Genomic DNA, 21169 nt, shown 5'->3' on the forward strand with positions numbered 1-21169 from the left:
ATTCTTGCTCACAGAATTTCAGGTAGGTTCAGGATTGTACTCTCAACCGTTGACTCCAGATTCACACACCTTAATTCCTACTCATCACGCCACTAATTTTAACAACCAACTAAAATACAGATGAACTTTTAACCAGTTCAACTTTTTATCTGAAAGATTGTACAAAGTTAACTCGTTTTCTGTCGACATTGTGCAGAAGTATATCTTTCTTCTGTTAGAAAAGATTCCTACAATATAAAAGGCTCGACTAGGAGTGAGAGAGAATTAGTTTTCTTCAAAAAATTATAACGTAATTGAATTACTCGTTTTTTGCTCTCTAATCTCAAAGATTTTCCACCTCGATCTCGAAGTATTATTCAATGCAGTAAATTTTTCTACATTTTAAATTAAACTGTCGAAAATTTTGATGAACATGAATTTTTGTACACCTGTCTTTAACTCAATTTATTAATAGTTTTACAGGAAAACCAGCCCCCCCCATTTTACCTCCAATTGCCTCATAAAACAAGAGATATTGTGTCTGGAAAACGCGTCCTTAGGCAGCGAAAAGCATTCATCATAGTCTTGTTATTCAATTCACCGAAGGTCAATTTAACGAAGAACTCTAAATTTTGGTTGATAAATTGAAATACCAGCCATATGAGATAACTTTTGAGCCCTCAATTTTGCTCCCGGAAATTACCCAAACAAACAGTTGGGCGAAATTAGATATAATTTTCATGGTCACCCAGTTTATTGCCAAGTTTATATGATATAAACAATTTATTTACCGCTTGAGCTATTATAAACCAACGAAAAGTAGGGAAATGGCTCTAAAGCAGGAAAATTTATGTCTAAATAATTTATGTAGCCACCTCCCTTCAAGTATGCTTTTACAAGATATGTGACCTAATTTTACAAGAAATTTTGACGTCCTCAATACACGCGAAATCGACTTGAAATAGAATAGAGTTTCCGCTTAATTTTCTACCATGTGGGATTATTTTGCTGGATCATAAGCAAATCTCGGGAATTATATTTCTCAGAAGCGAAGGCCGCGTGATATAAGTCAACAAACCTTGATTACCTAAATTCCTACGCGTGAAAACGATATATTTATTTCCTCAAAAGAGACCTTTAACAAATTACGCAATATCTTACTTCCTACATTACACCACTAATTTGTTAAATCGTATCTTACTGGTTGAAATTATACTATACCATATCACGGATTGTAAAAACATCTTTTATTTGTGTGACCAGACTTTTATTTCCCAATAATGCTACTAGCAGCATTACTTATCCTTTTTTTCATTAGCTGATAAAATATCTGCAGCTAAGCGTGAATTTTTGGGTGTGCTTACTGGGAAAAGAAACCGCATGAACAAATGATTTTCAGTTGAAATTTCGCTCAGCCAACATTAGTGTAGCACTTTCGCTTAAACAATAAGGTCTAAAAAGTACTTTATATCTCTTGTTTTTTGGGAGGAAACGGTTGAACAAAATCACTACAGTTGAACAAAATATTCCGCCTTTTGCCACAGACATAAAATTAATCCTTTGCATAGATACATTGCACTTAAAAAGCAGCGTGAGTTATCATTACTAGACATTACTAGTTGTGGTTATTATGGAAGTTATGATAGTACGATTTGTGTTTGTTCTTTGCACATGTTTTACGGCCAGTTTTGGCGAGAGAGTCGGAGTTATTTCGACTACTGCAGCCAATCTGGAAAGTGACAGGAGTCAAGGTCAGGATGGATTAACGTCATCTCACTTCAAGGTTGGGCCACACGATTCATTATAGTTTCATATATTCTAAATTTATCATAAATGATTGAGGTTGTCATGTAAAATTATTAACAATAAAAAATATCAGTACAAAAACATAGTATTCTTTAATGAATTAATAAGATAATTAGCCCTGTAGTGAGGGGATACCGGGGTTGCAAGAATTATGCTTGTTAAAGCACTGTTTCAGAGCAATTCAACGTTCACAATTTTTAATGATTTTTATTTTTGTCTAAATCAATGAAATACTTCGCAGAAAAATGTACTCTTCGCCAATTTCGCTTCAGTTTTCTGGCGATCAGCTATAAAGACTTTTTTCTCAATAAATTTATGGACCTCTTAAATAGTAGAAAAAAACTGCGCACGAAATACTGTCTTAAAAATAATCCAGTAATTCATTAAATTATCTGTAAATGTTTCTAGCAATTGATTTGGGATAGAGGGATGAAAAAGAGGAAAAACTTTCGGAATTTTGCTACTGACCAATCGTTTCTTTCATTAGTTTCATGTAGCTCAGAATTTGTTTTTTTTTTCAGTTTCCTTTTATAAAAAATCTCAATGCTGCTTGTTTTCGTTTTTCAAAAGCTCCTCTAATAAGGTAATTTTGCCGATACCACAGTCAAAAAAAGTACATTTCTATTTGCAGATCCAGTAATTTAATTTGCGATTTCCTGCACATTGATCAAAAAGTTCAAATATTTGGTTGTTTTTTTCGTTATTTTCTGAACAAAACATACAATTTTTTTTGCTGTAGAAATTTGAGTGTACTGCGCCCCTGAAACGTCAATTTGGAATGTATGTTGATGTCTAAGTGATTCACCCAATTCTAAACTCTCACTTATGCCAGAATTGCAGAAAAAAATTAGTATAAGTTATTAAAAACATTGAGGAGTAAAATTGTATGTTCAAAGGTACAACTGCAATATTATTTTTGTGAATCGATAACAAGATTGAAGAGTAAAGATTACAGAAGTTTCACAAAACATTGATTCAATGAGTTTTGACAAGTTACTTGACAATTTTATGTTCTCAGGTATTTAAGTTTCCTTGAATTTTCACATGGCTTCTATCGGTTTCAAGTTAAGAAACTAAATTTACACGCGCTACTGTTCTCTCATCTCCTCGCTTTTTATTTGTTCCCAAACGCTTGGTTTATCAATTATTTGGACCCTTTTTGCAATTTTGGGTGATTTATTTATTGGTCGCTTTTTGTCTGACACATTAAGTTTTTGACAGATTTTTGAAGAGGATATATTTTTCACAGAACTGACTCTTGCCGTTTATTGCGTGAGAGCAATTCGTCCAACATCACTGAGTTATGTTTGAAATTTTTTCGGGTGATAGATATATTTTCAACATATTTTCCTAGTAGTAGCACCTAGTAGTAGCACCCTAGTAGTTTCCTAGTAGTAGCACCCTTGGCGTTTCAAACTAAGGTCTTATATAGAATTTTTTATTTGATGCATTACATTTGAACGCTTTGATTTTGGCTTCAGTGTTTCTTGTTCTTCTTGTCTTTTTCTTCAAAGCAAATCAATCAGGTTTCTTTTATTAGATTTACAATTACAAAAGACTACCCGATGTCAGGAAGTCACTCTTCTTTTCACACTTTTGATGGAAACCTGACAAAAATTCTATTTTTGTAAACTTAGATTTACCGATTGGTTCTTTTTTTACTCAAAATTATTGTTTTTTTCTCAAAAACTTATTCTCGCTGTAAAGATGTTCGTGGCTGTTTTCTAAGTTCAAAACCTTGGCTTTTTCAATCTCTCGTTGTTAGCAATTTCATATTGAGTTTTCTCTCAATCATTGTCTTTCAACTGGTCATTTTATTGCTAATTACAATTTCCTATTCTGCTGCAGGTTGTTATTTTTCTCGAAACTTGCAGAGTTACCTAACTTACATATAATTTCACCGTATTATTTTTTAATCAACTTTTGATTATTCTTAGATGTAAACGAGAACTGAACATGAATGTTTCCCATTCTGCAATTAAATAGTATTTAAATAAAAAAATAAATACATAAATTTTCAATTACCCTTTTTTGGCTATTGTCATCCATTTGTTTGAAAGTCTACTTGGTGATAGTATTTAAAAACGTTTGTTCTTTGCGTTAAAAATTTCTGTGGAATAAATGATTGTTAGAAAGAGTTGCTGCTTTTCTTTTTCTCAAATGAGTAAAATTTACTAGTAATTTCAAAAAAGTTGTATTTTGATAGTGCTGATTATCTTTTCGCGAGTGTTTTTGATTTTATATGTTAACTTAGGATAAAATTGCAATATCTAGACTAGTTTTCACTTTTCCTTTTGTTTCCGCTCAACTAAAGAAAGAAAGGGAATATAGGACGAGCCTGTTCGTTTTTTTAATTTAACAAAAAAGTCTAATACCAATAGTTTTTTTGCTTCAGTAAAATCATTTAGTTTTTCGGCATTTTTTCCACTAGATCTTGGCCACAAAAAAACAAACTGCTAACTTAGTTCTGTTTGTTGAATGTTGGTTTCCCAGAACGAACTTCCGGTCTTGATCACTTCTTCAGTGAAATACACGCATTGAGTTCACAAGTTAGCACTGACCCGTCTTATCTCAAGTCTTAAGACTTGTGAACACATGCCAAGACTTACTCAAGTCTTGTCAAATCTAAGTCAAGTCTTGGCCAAGATTTCGCAACTCTTGAGTCAAGTCTTGGTGAAGTCGTGGGAAGTCTTGAGTCAATTCCTGGCCAAGACTTGCCAGGTTTTGAGTCTATCCTTGACCAAGATTTGACAAGTCTTGCTGATTGATCAGTTAATAATCAAAGTAGAGTTTTGAGAAAAATTTATTTATTGTTACTGCATTTCAAAATTACCAACAATGGTTTGCGTTTTTACGAGAAGTTTGTTTATCTGACCGAGCTGTTCCTGAATTGAGCATATACCAACTTAAAAGGTCCCATATACTTATCCCGAAACCAAACTTTTTTCAATGGGCAGGAAAAAGGAGTGGCCATGACGGGTATCATCGGGTGACTTCAGATTTTTTTTTTCATTCGCTATTAGGTGAAATTTGTGGAAGTGCTGGCGTTATCTTGTGCTTCTTTTTTCAGTTTGGAGAGCGTTTAAGGCAAGCCGTCTTTACAGCCGTCTTTATGAAACGAAAGCAGACCAACAAAAAAATGTGCGCAATACTTGACCCAAGGCTTGTCATGTCTTGGCCAAGACTTGCTCAAGACTTGTGAAGTCCTGGCTAAGACTTGTGCAAGACTTGTCAAGAGTTGAGACTTTATATAGGACGTGCCGGGTCTAAAAAGTGACATGATCAGAGTTGTGATACAGTGCTGATGAAAAACTTGCAATTTCATTAAATCAGTACTGATTAAGACTTTGACGTTCAGTCCGGGTTAGAATAGTTAAACTGACTGTCTAAAGGTTTTGCTCCTAATTGATTTGATGTGGTGGCTAAAGGATCTCGGAAAAGCTCATAAAGTTTGTAGCACGAGTTTTGATATTTTGATAGCGCTACATTGGTGCTACATTATAGAGTGGATAACATTCGACGTCTTAAGGCTAAAATTGAAATATGGGACAATTAATGACTTAAACAACAATAGCAACGCTACAAAATATGGTCGCAAACAAAAATAGCTGATTTAAAAGTTGTTTTTTTTCTTAAAAACGATTTTAAATAACATTACTTTGCAAATAACAAATTTTGTAATTTGGTGGCCTTTCGGACCTCTCGCGGACTAGCGTTTCGATTTGTCGTCGTATTCTTTTTCTTTGCGTTACGGATTTTAGCGTTGAAAATGGATACAGAAACTGCGGACGACAGTGACGAAATAAGCTTGATTTTTTTTCACTTGTATTCACGGTAATTTCATCTTTGTCGGAAATTGTAACCTAGTTTTTTTTTGCAAACCTGCAATTAGCTTTTGCATCGCCCTATTTTTAGAAAAAAAATTATTACCTGATGCCAAATTAGTCCTATAATAATATGTCTTCAAAAGCGACTCTTTTGAATTTAATCATCAGTTAGGCTTTCTTTCATTCGGTTTTTCTTTCATTGATTGGTTTTTAACTATCGTGGAAATTAGACATCATCATTGCATCACAGAGAAGGTGAATAACAGCTACAGTTTCGTGCCACTGTTGTCCACGCTTGCTCAAAAACCGATAAGACAGATGCTTAAAACCGTATTGTGGTGGATATTTCATTTTGAAGCAATTCTGAACTTGTTTTGCTCACTGTCGCTGTTGCCAGCACATGCTTGAAATTTTAAACTCAAATATTGTTGGTCGGAGGAAAGTGAACTTTTCGAGTAAGTTGAAGCGATAAAAAGCACTGTTCGCAACCTAACGAAGAAAAGACTTTCCAGTTAGTCAACTTCTCCGGAGGGGGTTATAATTGGCCCGGCTGGGGTACTAGATCGAAAGTTGGTAATGTCAAGACTGAAAATAGCGCATCAGATTTGTGTTGGTTTCCCAGTACAGTTTTCCCGATTTTATGAATGAACTTATGAATTCAAGGGGAGGGTGCAAATAGTAAGTTTGAATATACGCCCGGACCCTAGTCTCATAGCATATCCCGTACCTAAGGTTCAGTGTCAATCAGTACTGATTCAGAACAAATTCAGTGAAATTTTATGATTTAGTGCTGAAGGAGAAGGATTTCAGAACCAACTGTAAAGTGATTTCTGAATTTCTCTGAATCAGAGCAAAATTCAGAGAAAATATTATGTATTCTTCTGAATCAGAAGATAATCAGAATTAATCACTGAATTAGCTCTGAATCAGACAAATTCAGTGCAAAATGTGACCTGATTTATACTCTGACTCAGTCCTGAATTCGACTTAGAGTTAGGTACGGGATCAGCAGATATTTAATTCCGATTGTATATTGTCGGCTACCTCGTTATGTGCAGTCTATTCGCATTGATATTTTTTCTGAAAGTAGACTGAGCATCTCTGATTTTTGGTTCGCATAATGTTCACAGGAAACTCATGAAAAAATTTGAAAATTTAGGCACTTTAGTGCACTTTTTGAGCATGAAGATGACTTAGAGTCTTAATACGTTGCAAGTAACGTTTAAACAGTGAAAAAACCCGCTAAAACCAGTAAAAGCATGCCGAATGCCTGGAACCTGCCAATTTTTTTTAACTTTTGGGCACAATTTGGAGCCTTTCTTTGTTTTTATTTCAGATTGTGTTGTGCACGTTACAATAGTAAAATGTAGTAAATTATCAAAACGGAGGTTATTGTGGCCCAAATAAGCATTCAAAGCAGTTTTTCGAATCATTTTAGACATTTTTTGCGCTTTTAATTGCATTTTCAGACTTCATATTTTCAATGTGAATAGCATTTTTGGACTTCGTATTTTCAATGCGGAGAGCGTTTTCAAATAGCAAATTTATCATGTTGCAGTTTAATTGCAGACATTTTTTTGAAATTTGTCATGATAAATTTGGTTTTGAAATTTGTCATGATAAATTTATAATATATCATGAGCCTAGAGTACTGGACAGAGTGAAAATGCAGATTTGGAATGCTATGATTCAGCGTTATTTTACAATGTCACTGTGATCCGGCCGGTCGAAAATATAAGTCGAGCCAATTTTTTTTTCTCTCATCTGAATTAGCCATGTCAAATTCATTCCATGAATATACAAAAGTCGAGGTTATTTTTTCATAAAAATTATCGAACAAGGACAGTCTTGCCTACCCAATATTGGCCAAGGACGGTCTTTTAACATTCCGAGGCCTCGACTAGGGTTGCGAAGGTATTTGTAAACTTAGAATTTTTGGGTCATACCATGGTATAATTAACAGAACATATGTGAAGAGTATTTCAGTCTGGAAAAGATGAGGGCAGCAAAACTTCCTCATTGCACCAGTTAACGACACCCTACAACTGGAGCAGCTGGGCTCAAAATGTGACTGCAAATTATATTCAGCACGGGCGGACACCCGATAGACCTTTGTACCCTCCCGGAGAAGCAGATGAGTATTTGCATGCGATGCTGTGTCAGGTTGCAGTCATAAATGGCGACGGAGAGTGGTGTGAACAGTGCAGTGAACAAAAGCTGTTAGTACACCGACAGTTGTGACAATTTTAGGATTTTTTTTAGGAACACCCCTCTCCCCCACCCCTCTCCCCCACCCCTCTCCATCGTGATTGTAATAAAATTTTTGATTTTTTCCTGTTTGTGCCCCAACATCATAGGACTGCATAACTTACTAAGGGGAGGGACGGGGGGGGGGAAGGGTCAGTAACGAAAAAGTCTTTTTTTTCGAAAGCTCGATACTGGTCATTGCAATAAAGTTCTTTCTAGCCATCCCCACCCACGAAACAGGGTGATTGACAGGGTTACCCCTTTAGCACCAGGCCTTCAAGCTCGTTTCAATTTACATTAAAACATGTATAAAGTTGCAACTGCTGAAGGCAGTTTAGGTTCGGTCAGTTGATGAATTTGTTGCCTTATATGGTTTAGGACAGCAAAATAGGATTCCTTCGGGGACTAATTAAAACAGAGTATTATAATTGAAAAAATGATCCGGGCAGGTTTTCAATTTCCGTTTGTTTTTGCGGTTAATTGATTTTCAAATATGCGTGAACATGTATAGTTTCAAAACAAATGAACAACTATATTATAAAAGAATCTTGCTAACAATAAGTAGTAACCATTTTACCATGGATTTTTTCTCACAAAAATGAGTCTATTTTAACCACGCAAAGACCACAAAGAAAAAGATCCGTTTTTGATCTTTTCCGTTTGTGCCCCCCCCCCCCCCCCCAGTACGCTATGCGCCACCAGTTACAGAGCAGGTGACATTACATAGTAAAATCATTTTGTAGAAATATGGCACGTGCATTTGGGGGGTGCAAGTAATATGCGCCCACTAAGCTGGGGGGGGGGGCACAAACGGAAAAGATCCAAGGAAACATTGTCTTCGTAGAGATCTTCTAGATGCAAGACACAATTTCGAACTAATTTCATCAGATTAAATCACCTACCTTGCTTAAAACACAAACTTTGCAAGTTTTGCAATCTGGCATTGTGCATTGGAGAATCTGGCGCCGCAGAGATCTGACTTTTTAAGACATGCACGCGCGTCTTTCATGTATAGGCTACGTGACTGTGCTTGAATTCTGTGAAAGTTTCTGGAATTTATCAAGAACCGTGAAGCGTTTCGAATTGTTAAGGGAGAATGTCTAAATTTTTTATAAACACTCACGGAACTTTGCTTAAAAAACGAAATGTGCAGGTTTTAGAATAAAGAAATATCAAGGAAATCAACTTCTGGCTAAGTGTATAGGAACTTCAAGCATTTTAATTTCTGGCACCGCATGTTTTGGTTTTTTAAACTGTGCACGCGAGCGTTTTTTTATTCATAAATTAACACAAAAATACACAAAAACTATCTGAAATTGAATACTCTTTCATCTGGATGAACAAAACTAATTTTTGAGGGACATTAACCAAAACTCGTTAGGTTTGTTTCCCTGAACAATTCTCCAATGGCGAAAAAGATGTCTTTTTTGCAAAACTGACCCTAAGTTTCGCGAAGATCAATTTTTTGATGAAAAAAATTGTTTTTTTTTGGAAAATTAGAAAGACTTTTGTAATAAATGAATTTTTTTCTGTTAATTTTTTTGACCATGTTAAAAAAGAAAAAAAATTATCAAAAATTGCTTTTACACATATTGCTGACATCAAATGGGTTCAGATCAGACCAATAGGGCGCACCTCATATTAGAAATTAATACCCGACAACTATTGGAGGCCAAATTATTCTGCTGGTCTCATTTACATTTAGCGTTTTCCCCTAATATTCTCGAAATAACTATACCTCGATCAACAACTACCTCCGAACCTCGCCAGAAACAAAAGCTCAAAGAAGAGTTTTATGCGACACATATTAAAAAAATGTTTGACAATTATTGGAGGCCAAATTTATCTACTGGTATCATATAGAATAATATGGTTGACTAATATTGTTAAAGACAGCAAAATGGGATTCCTTTGGGGACTAATTACAGCAGAGTATTACATTTGAAAAATCGATCCGGCAGGTTTTCAATTTCCGTATTTTTTCGGTTAAATGATTTTCAAATATGCGCGAACATCTAAAGTTTCAAAACAAATTAAAAACTTTAATAAAAAAGAATCTTGCTAACAATAACTAGTTACCATATTACAATAAATTTTTTCGCGCAAAATGAGTCTTTTTAAGCCAAGCCAGTATGAAAACAGGTTTGTCGAATGGTAACGTATAGTTAACATGGCTTTGAAGCATCCACAAAGAGAAAATATTGCCTTCGTAGAGACTTGCACAGTTATTCTAAGTGCAAGTCACAATTTCGATGTGACGCATCAGATTCACTTAGTCTTGTTTGAAAAACAAACTTTGCAAAGTTCAGAATCTGGCATTTTGTATTGGAGAACCTGGCGCTGCAGCTCTATCTCTTTTTAAGACCTGCACGTACTTCTTTTAAGTATGAACTACATGACTGCGCTTGAAATCAGTGAAATTTTCAGGAGTTTACCGAGAACCGTGAAGCATTTCGAGTTGTTAAGAGAGAATTTCTAATTTTTTTTATAAACACACGCAACTTTGCTTAAAAGATGAAACATGCACAAAATTTCAAGATCCAAAAAAGATCCAAGGAAACATTGTCTTCGTAGAGATCTTCTAGATGCAAGACACAATTTCGAACTAATTTCATCAGATTAAATCACCTACCTTGCTTAAAACACAAACTTTGCAAGTTTTGCAATCTGGCATTGTGCATTGGAGAATCTGGCGCCGCAGAGATCTGACTTTTTAAGACATACACGCGCGTCTTTCATGTATAGGCTACGTGACTGTGCTTGAATTCTGTGAAAGTTTCTGGAATTTATCAAGAACCGTGAAGCGTTTCGAATTGTTAAGGGAGAATGTCTAAATTTTTTATAAACACTCACGGAACTTTGCTTAAAAAACGAAATGTGCAGGTTTTAGAATAAAGAAATATCAAGGAAATCAACTTCTGGCTAAGTGTATAGGAACTTCAAGCATTTTAATTTCTGGCACCGCATGTTTTGGTTTTTTAAACTGTGCACGCGAGCGTTTTTTTATTCATAAATTAACACAAAAATACACAAAAACTATCTGAAATTGAATACTCTTTCATCTGGATGAACAAAACTAATTTTTGAGGGACATTAACCAAAACTCGTTAGGTTTGTTTCCCTGAACAATTCTCCAATGGCGAAAAAGATGTCTTTTTTGCAAAACTGACCCTAAGTTTCGCGAAGATCAATTTTTTGATGAAAAAAATTGTTTTTTTTGGAAAATTAGAAAGACTTTTGTAATAAATGAATTTTTTTCTGTTAATTTTTTTGACCATGTTAAAAAAGAAAAAAAATTATCAAAAATTGCTTTTACACATATTGCTGACATCAAATGGGTTCAGATCAGACCAATAGGGCGCACCTCATATTAGAAATTAATACCCGACAACTATTGGAGGCCAAATTATTCTGCTGGTCTCATTTACATTTAGCGTTTTCCCCTAATATTCTCGAAATAACTATACCTCGATCAACAACTACCTCCGAACCTCGCCAGAAACAAAAGCTCAAAGAAGAGTTTTATGCGACACATATTAAAAAAAATGTTTGACAATTATTGGAGGCCAAATTTATCTACTGGTATCATATAGAATAATATGGTTGACTAATATTGTTAAAGACAGCAAAATGGGATTCCTTTGGGGACTAATTACAGCAGAGTATTACATTTGAAAAATCGATCCGGCAGGTTTTCAATTTCCGTATTTTTTCGGTTAAATGATTTTCAAATATGCGCGAACATCTAAAGTTTCAAAACAAATTAAAAACTTTAATAAAAAAGAATCTTGCTAACAATAACTAGTTACCATATTACAATAAATTTTTTCGCGCAAAATGAGTCTTTTTAAGCCAAGCCAGTATGAGAACAGGTTTGTCGAATGGTAACGTATAGTTAACATGGCTTTGAAGCATCCACAAAGAGAAAATATTGCCTTCGTAGAGACTTGCACAGTTATTCTAAGTGCAAGTCACAATTTCGATGTGACCGCATCAGATTCACTTAGTCTTGTTTGAAAAACAAACTTTGCAAAGTTCAGAATCTGGCATTTTGTATTGGAGAACCTGGCGCTGCAGCTCTATCTCTTTTTAAGACCTGCACGTACTTCTTTTAAGTATGAACTACATGACTGCGCTTGAAATCAGTGAAATTTTCAGGAGTTTACCGAGAACCGTGAAGCATTTCGAGTTGTTAAGAGAGAATTTCTAATTTTTTTTATAAACACACGCAACTTTGCTTAAAAGATGAAACATGCACAAAATTTCATCTTCTAGCTAAGCGTATAGGGACTTTCAGCATTATAACTTCTGGCACCACATACTTTTGGCTTTTCAAACTGTGCACGTGAGCATTTTTTAATTCATAAAATATCACAAAAATTCACAAGAATAATTTGAAATTGAACACCATTTCATCTGAATGAAAAAACCTTTTTTTTGAGGGATCTTAAGCAAAACCCGTTAAATTTGTTTCCCTGAAAAATTCTCTAATGGCGAAAAAGATGTCTTTTTTTGCAAAACTGCCCTAAGTTTCGCGAAAGCAATTTTTTGATGAAAGAAATTATTTTTTGGGGGAAAATTAGAAAGACTTTTGTAAGAAATGAGTTTTTTCTAATTTTGCCTTTACAAATATTGCTGACAAAAAATGGGTTCAGATCAGAACAATAGGGCGCATCTCATATTAAAAATTAATACCCGACAACTATTGGAGCTCAAATTAATCTACTGGCCTCATTTACATTTAGTGTTTTCCCCTAAATTTCTCGAAAAAACAATACCTCGCTCAGCAACTACCTCCGAACCTCGCCAGAAACAAAAGCTTAATTAAGATTTTTTTCCGGTTACTGTTGAATAAAACTATGACGTATTTATTGTCATTTTTGGCAACACAAAACTGTCAATTCATTCATACACAAAAAGGTTTTTTCCCTTTAATTTGAGCCGAGTTTTGTACTTTACCGATAATTGCTGAAAAATTATAGAAGAACACTGATCCTTGGTTAGCAAATATTTTTGAAACTGGCTGAAAATTTTCAAATATGGGTAAATGACTTTCCACATAGTTATCACGAACACGAACAGGCGTTCCGGAGAAAATATCATTTATTGAAGCAACTGGGTATTTATCTGAGTTTGCATTACAAGAAAAAGAAAGCCGAGTTTTTAATGTTATCTTTCTGATTTGCTTCCTTTTTCTTAATATTTTTTCTTTCGGTAGACTCAATTAAATCTTTAGGTAGTTTTATGATACTTATCAGGCTTAGAAAGATAGCATATACTAGGAGTAAGACCATCGAGTCAGAAGTTTAAGTTTAATCTTCGCACCCCCTACCCCTTAGTATACTTTCTTCAGTTTTCAAAAGAAAAATATTAAGTATTTTTACTGGGAAGCCAATTATATATAGCTATAATGGAATTCGAACGTTTCTAAAAGGTTGCTGCTGGCTATCAACGTAAAATATTTTACTTATTTGTTATACTCTTGTTTTTCTTCGGCAATGAGAAGAAATTATTGAACAAATATGATCGAATGGTCCTATAAGATTGAGTTGCTTTCCATAATTTAAATTTTGGGTCGGAATAACAAAGTGGGTGTGGGTTCTGAGAATACATTAGTTTTTGAAGCGATCCTTTGCGTAACAAAATTCAGAGATAAGAGCGTTTCTTTGAAAAAAAAAACTCGAATAATATTGGCATTCTAATAGCATAAGTTTTAAATTTGTAAGTTTTTTACCACTTTTTTTTACTGGCAATTTGCTGACATATGTCCGAAATTAGTCTTCGTAGGTAAATATTTCTTCACTTCGAACAATTGGGTCTGCTAGAGTGAATTATTCGTAGATATCGAACTTGAATTCAAATGATGTTACGCTATTGATGGAAATTAAATTTTCGGCTGCTTACTTCAAATACCTTTGTGATAATTTAATATGCTGTTTTGTATCTATTTGAAGACCTGCATTCTTTTGCACAATGGTCAATACGAATATGCTGCTTCAAAGAATATGAAGATTCGATTGATTTTTAGGGTCAATATATTAATCCTGATCAAATTCTTCTGAAGACCGCGAAAGTCAATACTGAAATTGCTAAAACAAATGAAACCACAGAAATTTCTCTCTATTATTAAAAAAAGCCGAAAATCAATTTTTCAATCTGTAAACAATAATGAAAATTTTGTAAGAAATTGATATATCAACAAATTAAAAACCATAAGAATTAAACGATACTTCTTGTTGTGGCTGTGATGTAACAAAATCTTCAATGCGCATGGCTAATGAGAGAATTCTAGGCGTATTTTGATAGTGGATAAATGTTGCTGAAACAGCTGATGAATTAACATCACTGGTTGACAATAACTTTTACTCGTAGAACCTTCATATGATGAAGATCGACTTCATGCATTCAAAAAAAGTCGTAAGCAGTTGGCAGGACTACAAATTTGTCATAAATGAACCTTCTATAGTTACTGATTATGAGAAACGGGAGGTACATAGTAAAAAGTTTTATAACTGCAACTTTTCATTTGGAAGTTGTAATTTTAAAATTATTTGAATTATGAAGTGACCCCTGGATTACGCAGACTGTCAGAATTTATGGTCAGCATTTTAGGGGCCAAGCAACACAGTTCATCGGCACACTTATTGGCGGGTTTATTGAGTTTTTACAACTATGTCAACTACAATCCAAATTTGAGATAACTAACATAAAGATGGATTTGGCCTCACAGCAGCATTAATGGGACCAAAAAATCAATGTTTTCAAAATTTGGAATTGCCAGACGCCCTCTATCATTTACTGATTTTTTGGACAAAATTATAGGTGAACTTTTTGTTTTTTTTTTCTGTTACGTTATCATTAAATTGGATCATTGACAGGTCCATGTGCTCGCTATGGATGCATATTATATTCTGATTAATTGCTGTCCAACAAAAATTTTAGCTATTATTTCAAAACTATTGGTTACTTTTACCTATTTCTTGCTTACTTTTTATCTGAACAATGGTCTTTTTGAGTGACGGTTTCGACGTTGACTTTTTAATTTAGGCTTGGTCTAAATTTCTTTAACTCTGAAATTAAGATTATTCAGCTAATTCAAAAGTTCCTGTGACTTAAAGCAGCTATTTTTTCGTTTGGTGGAACAACTAAAGATTTCAGCACTTACTTTAAGTTGTATATATAAAAACAAGCAACCTCATGGTGATCAAATTACTGATCGCAAACACCATCTTGCAAAAAATGAGGGCCACTTCCTTGTAGAAGATGAAAAGGCTGATTTTGACTGCCCCACTCTGGATCCTGAAGTGCTTACTAATCAGATGATGATAGCAACAATTTTATTATGAAAATAATACTGGTTTCACCGAAACTGGTTTTTATCAAAGTTTGAGTGTGTTCGGCCTTGCTGAGATCTCTTCAATGTTTTCTTAGCATTTTAAAGTTAACTCAAAAATTCCAGTGTTTTTAAACAGCTATTTTTCGTTTGGTGGAACAACTAAAGATTTCAGCACTTACTTTACGTTGTATATATGAAAACAAGCAACCTCATGATGATCAAATTACTGATCGGAAACACCATCTTGAAAAAAATGAGGGCCACTTCTTTGTTGTAGGAGATGAAAAGGCTGATTTTGACTGTCTAGCTCTGGATCCTGAAGTGCTTTCTTCAAAAATCAAAAAACAACAATTCAAAACCAAACTGGAACATTGTATAATATCAACATATTTTAGAGTATCAAGATCCGGTGTTTATTTTTTCACCTCTTCATCAAGTATATCCCCCAGCTGTGAGGAGATTTTGAGTTTTGCATAAATTGAGCTAAGTTTTATAAAAAAAAATCTGGCCCATTTAATAAGAATTGGTCCATTCAAAACTGAGATGTGACGGCTTGCTCTTTTACACTGTAAAATTGGTTTCTGTAAAAATGGTGGCCACTCTCAGTCTGTTTTACAGTCCACTCTTGATGCTTCTCTCTAATCGTTTTTGTATCTGTTGCTAAATTGCTGAATGAATGGTGTGGGAAACGACTCCCAAGGACAAAGTTTGGGGATATTAAGAACTGTGATCAACGACTTATCAAAAAATTTTAGCAATTTGATATTCAATAGGAGGGTTGCTGAACCAGATGCACTGTTTTAACTTATTCTTTATTTTTTAAAAAGTTTTCTTTGTGGACATTCATATTTTGATAAGAAGCAAGGGTTGTTTCTTTTGTTTCATCAACAATATGTTTTTTTTTCCGCGTTTCGGCGTCCACCCGTTTTATTTAAAAAACCATAGTAATATTGCTTTTTACATACTTTCCGGTTCTTTTTTCTGTTGTTAAAATCCTTACAACATCATTTTTACTGCGTCAACACATTGCTCTATTCTGACTCATATTTTTCGTATCACTTTTGAATTTGCGCACGTTAAAAAACTCGGGTTTGTTGTTACTAACCTTTCACAAAACGAAATACTTTTCTCCCTTGGCGCCGTTAGCAAGGATTTTTTTCAAGTTAGAATGTTTTATTGTTTTTGTTGGCTGGTTTTTTCGCCATCAAATAAATCAAGCAGTAGATAACAAAATAGGGTTATACCAAAATAAAGAAAATTTGAATTTTGTTTTTGTTATGTTTGCAAATAATCATTTAAAGAACAAAACTTCGCTAACTATAAATGTAATTGTGGTTTTTGTAATCGCGTGTTCTGCTTTTTTGGCAGTTTTTGACGGTTTTGTCCACTTGAGTTTTGCTTTCCACATTTTTTGCACTTTATAATGCGAAAATTTAGAGATGATTAAATTTCATGACTGAAATATGCAATCGTTTTCTGGTCAGCATTAATGAAAATATATTTTAATGTTTTTTACATCTGTAACTTTCTTTTTATTTCGTTTTTAAAATAGTTTTGTTTTATTGCTTTTTCTAATTATTATCCAAAAGAGAATGAATATGGTTGTGATATTGTTGCTTGTTTTTCATTCGAAATAATTGAAAACATTTGAGTGTAAATTATTTTGGGTTTTTTGTTTCCTTTGTTTTTTGTCCGTTGACCTTGAATCTCAGAAGATTTTCTAACAACCCTTAAACAAAATTTTAAATTTAATTAGTATTGTTGGCCAATTTTTGCTTAATCAAATCTTAGTCTGATCATTTGATTTTTTGCCCTCAAAATCTGTGTTTGCAGATAATTGTGTTGGGAATTAAGTCCCTGCTCTCTTAAATCTTTGTTTGTGTCAAGGACACTGTGACTTCTTGTCTCTCGTCAACAGAAACCCGTTCTCATAACAATCATAATCATCAAACTGGACGGAAGTAGCTGACTTCCAAACAAACTGTAGCAACAAAATCAAGCGAAACAAAACAAAACTTAATTACATTAATAATCAAAACCGTTCAGAAATCGTTAGATCTAATTAGCCCCCTCCTTCCCATATTCAAAAACAGTTTGTCTGTTATTTAAGTGTGAAATTTACTGAAGCTATTAAGAAGACGTTAAATACTTTAGTGATTTTTAAATACTTTTTAACGGCTCCCCTCCACCGCCCTCCCCTCACTCTCACTCATTCCAACTCTACCCTTCACACTCCCTAAGGGACCCCTTTTTCTACTCGGTTTTTCAGTCGTTTGAGATCAGTTCGACGGATCGGTTACGTCTCCAGCATCAATGTTTTGATCTAGTTCTCTAGTTTCCTTTGAGGACCCCAATTCTGTCGAATTAAGGGACTGTTCTCAAAATCGTCTGATTTGATTTAGCTTGGTTTGGACAGAAAATCTATAGTAATTGAACCTCAAGTTAACGCAGAAGAAAAATCAACTACTTAGTTCGCTGAACATCTTTCGTGCCTAAGAACTGTTGTTTAGGCATAGATAATGAAAAATTTACAAGAAATCCACTTAATTTAGTTTTCCTTCGTTTTTGTATGAAAATTAGGGCATTCTTAAGGCAATTAAAATTTTTTATTTCCTTATCTTTTTTGTATGTGTCGTTGGGTTGCGTTCAGTTCTTCAAAAAAGTGAACCGTCTTGTTTTTACGATTTTGTGAGTGCTTTAAATAGCAAAGGTCTAACTCGGCGTTAATTTAGTCGAGTCATTTCCAGTTCAGTTGCATAGATCCCGTTTTTAATCAGTCCTGAAGGTGCTTTGACATACCGACATCTATTGCCCTTTCATGTGTCAAAGTAGATAATATAGGATACAAAAGGCTCCAAAACTCCAATCAATTACTATTATAGACAGAAATTTTGATACATAAATTGAAGTACTGACAATATGTTCTACCTCGAATAAGATTTTACTCCAATTTTTCTCCTTTACTTTTCATAACATTTAACGTTAAATGTGTTCCTGTATGAAAAAAACAGCAAAAAGTAAATCGATTTCTTTAAAATTGATACACAGTTTTATTTATTTTACTTTAATTGCCGTACTGATAAATATTTTATAGCTGCACAATATTTTCTTAGACAAATTAGAGTCTGAACAAAGTTGTTATGTTCGCCGACAGTTCATTTTCAGTGTCGTTTACTTTTGTTTAACTTCAATTCAACTCGTTTTACGTTCTCTGTTTAAATTTGAGATCCATTGTTTGACGGCAATCTGTTTAAAATTGAGAGAATATGTACTTCAAATGAACTTCTAAAGCAATTTGTATCTGGTTTTGCGGTTTGATTTTGTTTGGTACTTTTATGGCTAAGCATCTTGTGGAATTAAGTAAAGTACATTTTATTCAATATAAGACTTAGATCCGTTTTCTAAGTTAGGGAAGATATAAGTTGTCAAACTTAATTTGATGGATGTGATTTCTACGTACTTGTTTTATGAAATATTTATGAAAACTCTATAGGTTAGCACTTAGATATAACCGTGCTTAAGTTTGTGAAATTACCAAACACCTTGTCATTACTGGAATAGAATTGTTCTTAAAACATGGGAGCTTGCTTTCATCTAAATCATATTTCTCTATTTAAAATATTTTTGTAACGGCTGCTCTCCTATCAAAGTCAAGGAAAACTTTACACCGCCCAGTTCGTTTCAGCGGTTTCAAATCTGTCCGGATATTGTGTTTTGCGGTTAACTTTTGTGAAATGTATTATCCGCTATACTGTAGAATACCGTTGCATTACTTGTTTCTCAATTAGTCCTGATAACTAATTGCTCAGCTTTGCTGAATAACAAACTTGTTTCCCTCAGAATAACAAAATATTTCAAATTGAAACAATCAATTTTTGTTGAGTTTTTGTTAATAACTCAACTTATAATTCGAAATTGCAAATTCTGCTCCTAACAAATTGTTAGGGATGACTTCAAGTAACTGTCAACCAAATCTCAAGCTTGTAGCGAACCTCCTTGTTAAGGGGGCGCTTTTAAAGCAACTCAGATATTGTAAATCTGATCCAAATTAATAAACAACTTTCTGTTTCTCAATTGGTTTCAATCACCACCAATATGAAAACTATCCTAGGCTTCGTTAAAGCCAGTAAGAGCAACTGACTATGTGCTTTGCACAAAGTTTCTCTCACTTAGGAACTTTGTTCCTCAGAAAGAAAGATTGAGAATATCAAAGTCAAATCTCTTTTCAACAAGTCAAAGTAAAGTTAAAACTGTACAATCACTAATATGATCTACAGAAACAAGACACGATAACAAGTAATTTACCGCTCAAGAAAGTGTGCTTCAATACGCACTTTTCGTCAGTTTAATAAAACCAAAATTGCAGATTTTTTCTGCTTTTTGGTAGTTTTTCAAGCTCCTTTTATGCTGCTAGTCACGTGGATTTACATGTCAATTTCAACTGTTGATTGGTTGTAGATAATAATGTCGACAGAATGTGAACAATTTTCCATAACGTCACTTTTTCATTGTAAGTTTGATGTCATGGGAAATTTGTTAACCATGTAGAACTTTTGTCGAATATTCTGTATCAATAACAGGTTGATTCTCAATCCAATCGCAAAGAATCTGATGCAATACTGCTAAGTCGTAGTATTGTTTTGCTGGTGTTGAGGTAGTTCGAGTTTGAGTTATAGTTAAACTTCATGAATGACGATTGTGAACAGATCCGTTTGGCTTCGATAGAATGTAGCATTAAATTTCGCTTGTCACGCTATTCTAGCTTTAATGCTCGAAATGACCTTGAAGCGCTATCCAATTTGGTAATTGAGTTAGTAAGCTCAGCCGTCACATCGCCGGCCCTGTTTTCCATCGCAAAAACATCTTTTCCAGGTAGTACTGGGGCGAGCTTCACTACTGGTCTCTTGTACACTCCGTCGTTTGTTCGAACTATAGCTGATCGAATCACACCTTCAGACCCATCGATGGTCTCCGTAACTCGACCTAGGTTGTAATATCCACGTTTATCGCTGTCTTCGATCAACCAAACGAGATCGCCTTCTTTAACGATTTTGTTCGACGTAGATCGCCATTTTTGCCGATTATTCAGAGTTGGCAGATATTCTTTCCGAAATCTGTCTCATATGAGATTTGCATATGCTTGAGTTTGTCGAAAGAGTTTTCGATGATCAACAAATTCCTCTGCGCATGGTAGACAGGGCAAGCAAATGTTTCTGTTGCCAAGCAAGAAGTGATTGGGGGTCAATGCTTCTAAATCATTAACATCTGAGCTGACTGGAGTCAGCGGTCTTGCGTTCAATGTCTGCTCTACAATACACATCGTTGTTGAAAGAACGTCCTCCGTGACTTATCTGTTCCCTAACACTGCATACATTGCTTTCTTGCAACTTCTCACCAACCGCTCCCATACTCCTCCAAAATGTGGTGCTGCGGGTGGGTTGAACTTCCATCTGATTCCTCGTTGAATTAGATGTTCTTCGATCCCTTCTTTGTTCCATGCCGCAGCGTACTCTGCAAACTCTCTTTCAGCTCCAACAAGATTTGTCCCGTTGTCGCTGATGATCGTTTTCGGTTTGCCTCTTCGAGCAATAAATCTCATTATTGCATTGAGACAACTGTCTGTGTCCAACTTAGGTACCACTTCTATATGCACCGCTCTCGTACTTAGACAAGTAAACAGACAACATCATCGCTTTTCATTTTTTCGCCCAATCTTCACAAGGAAAGCGCCAAAGTAGTCAACTCCAACTTTTGTAAAGACTGTTGACGCATCTAACCGCTCTTGGGGTAGATCTGCCATGACTGGTGCTATCGTTTGTGCTCTACCTTTTCTGCAGGTAACGCACTTGTTCTTGGTTGATCTTAATGCGTTCCGTATGCTTAGTATCAACATCTTCTGCTGAACAATGTTTCTCACATGCTTAGTGCCTTCGTGTTGATTGTCCTTGTGCTCGTTTCGCAAGAATAATTCAGC

The 21169-nt window shown here is 34.6% G+C and overlaps 1 protein-coding gene across 1 annotated transcript in view; it reads left to right on the top strand.

Annotated features, from left to right (window-relative positions):
- Window positions 1-514: 514 nt before the first annotated feature.
- LOC142341403 (uncharacterized) overlaps window positions 515-21169 on the top strand; it is a 30320-nt gene continuing 9665 nt past the window's right edge. The window contains exons 1-2 of the mRNA XM_075392330.1: window positions 515-1762; window positions 7599-7831. Coding sequence (XP_075248445.1) covers window positions 1610-1762; window positions 7599-7831 — 386 coding nt within the window. The 5' untranslated portion in view covers window positions 515-1609. The remainder of the gene's footprint in view (window positions 1763-7598; window positions 7832-21169) is intronic.

The sequence above is a fragment of the Convolutriloba macropyga genome, chromosome 6, assembly GCF_964194025.1.
Source record: "Convolutriloba macropyga chromosome 6, txConMacr16.3, whole genome shotgun sequence".
NCBI classification, from domain to species: Eukaryota; Metazoa; Xenacoelomorpha; order Acoela; family Convolutidae; genus Convolutriloba; species Convolutriloba macropyga.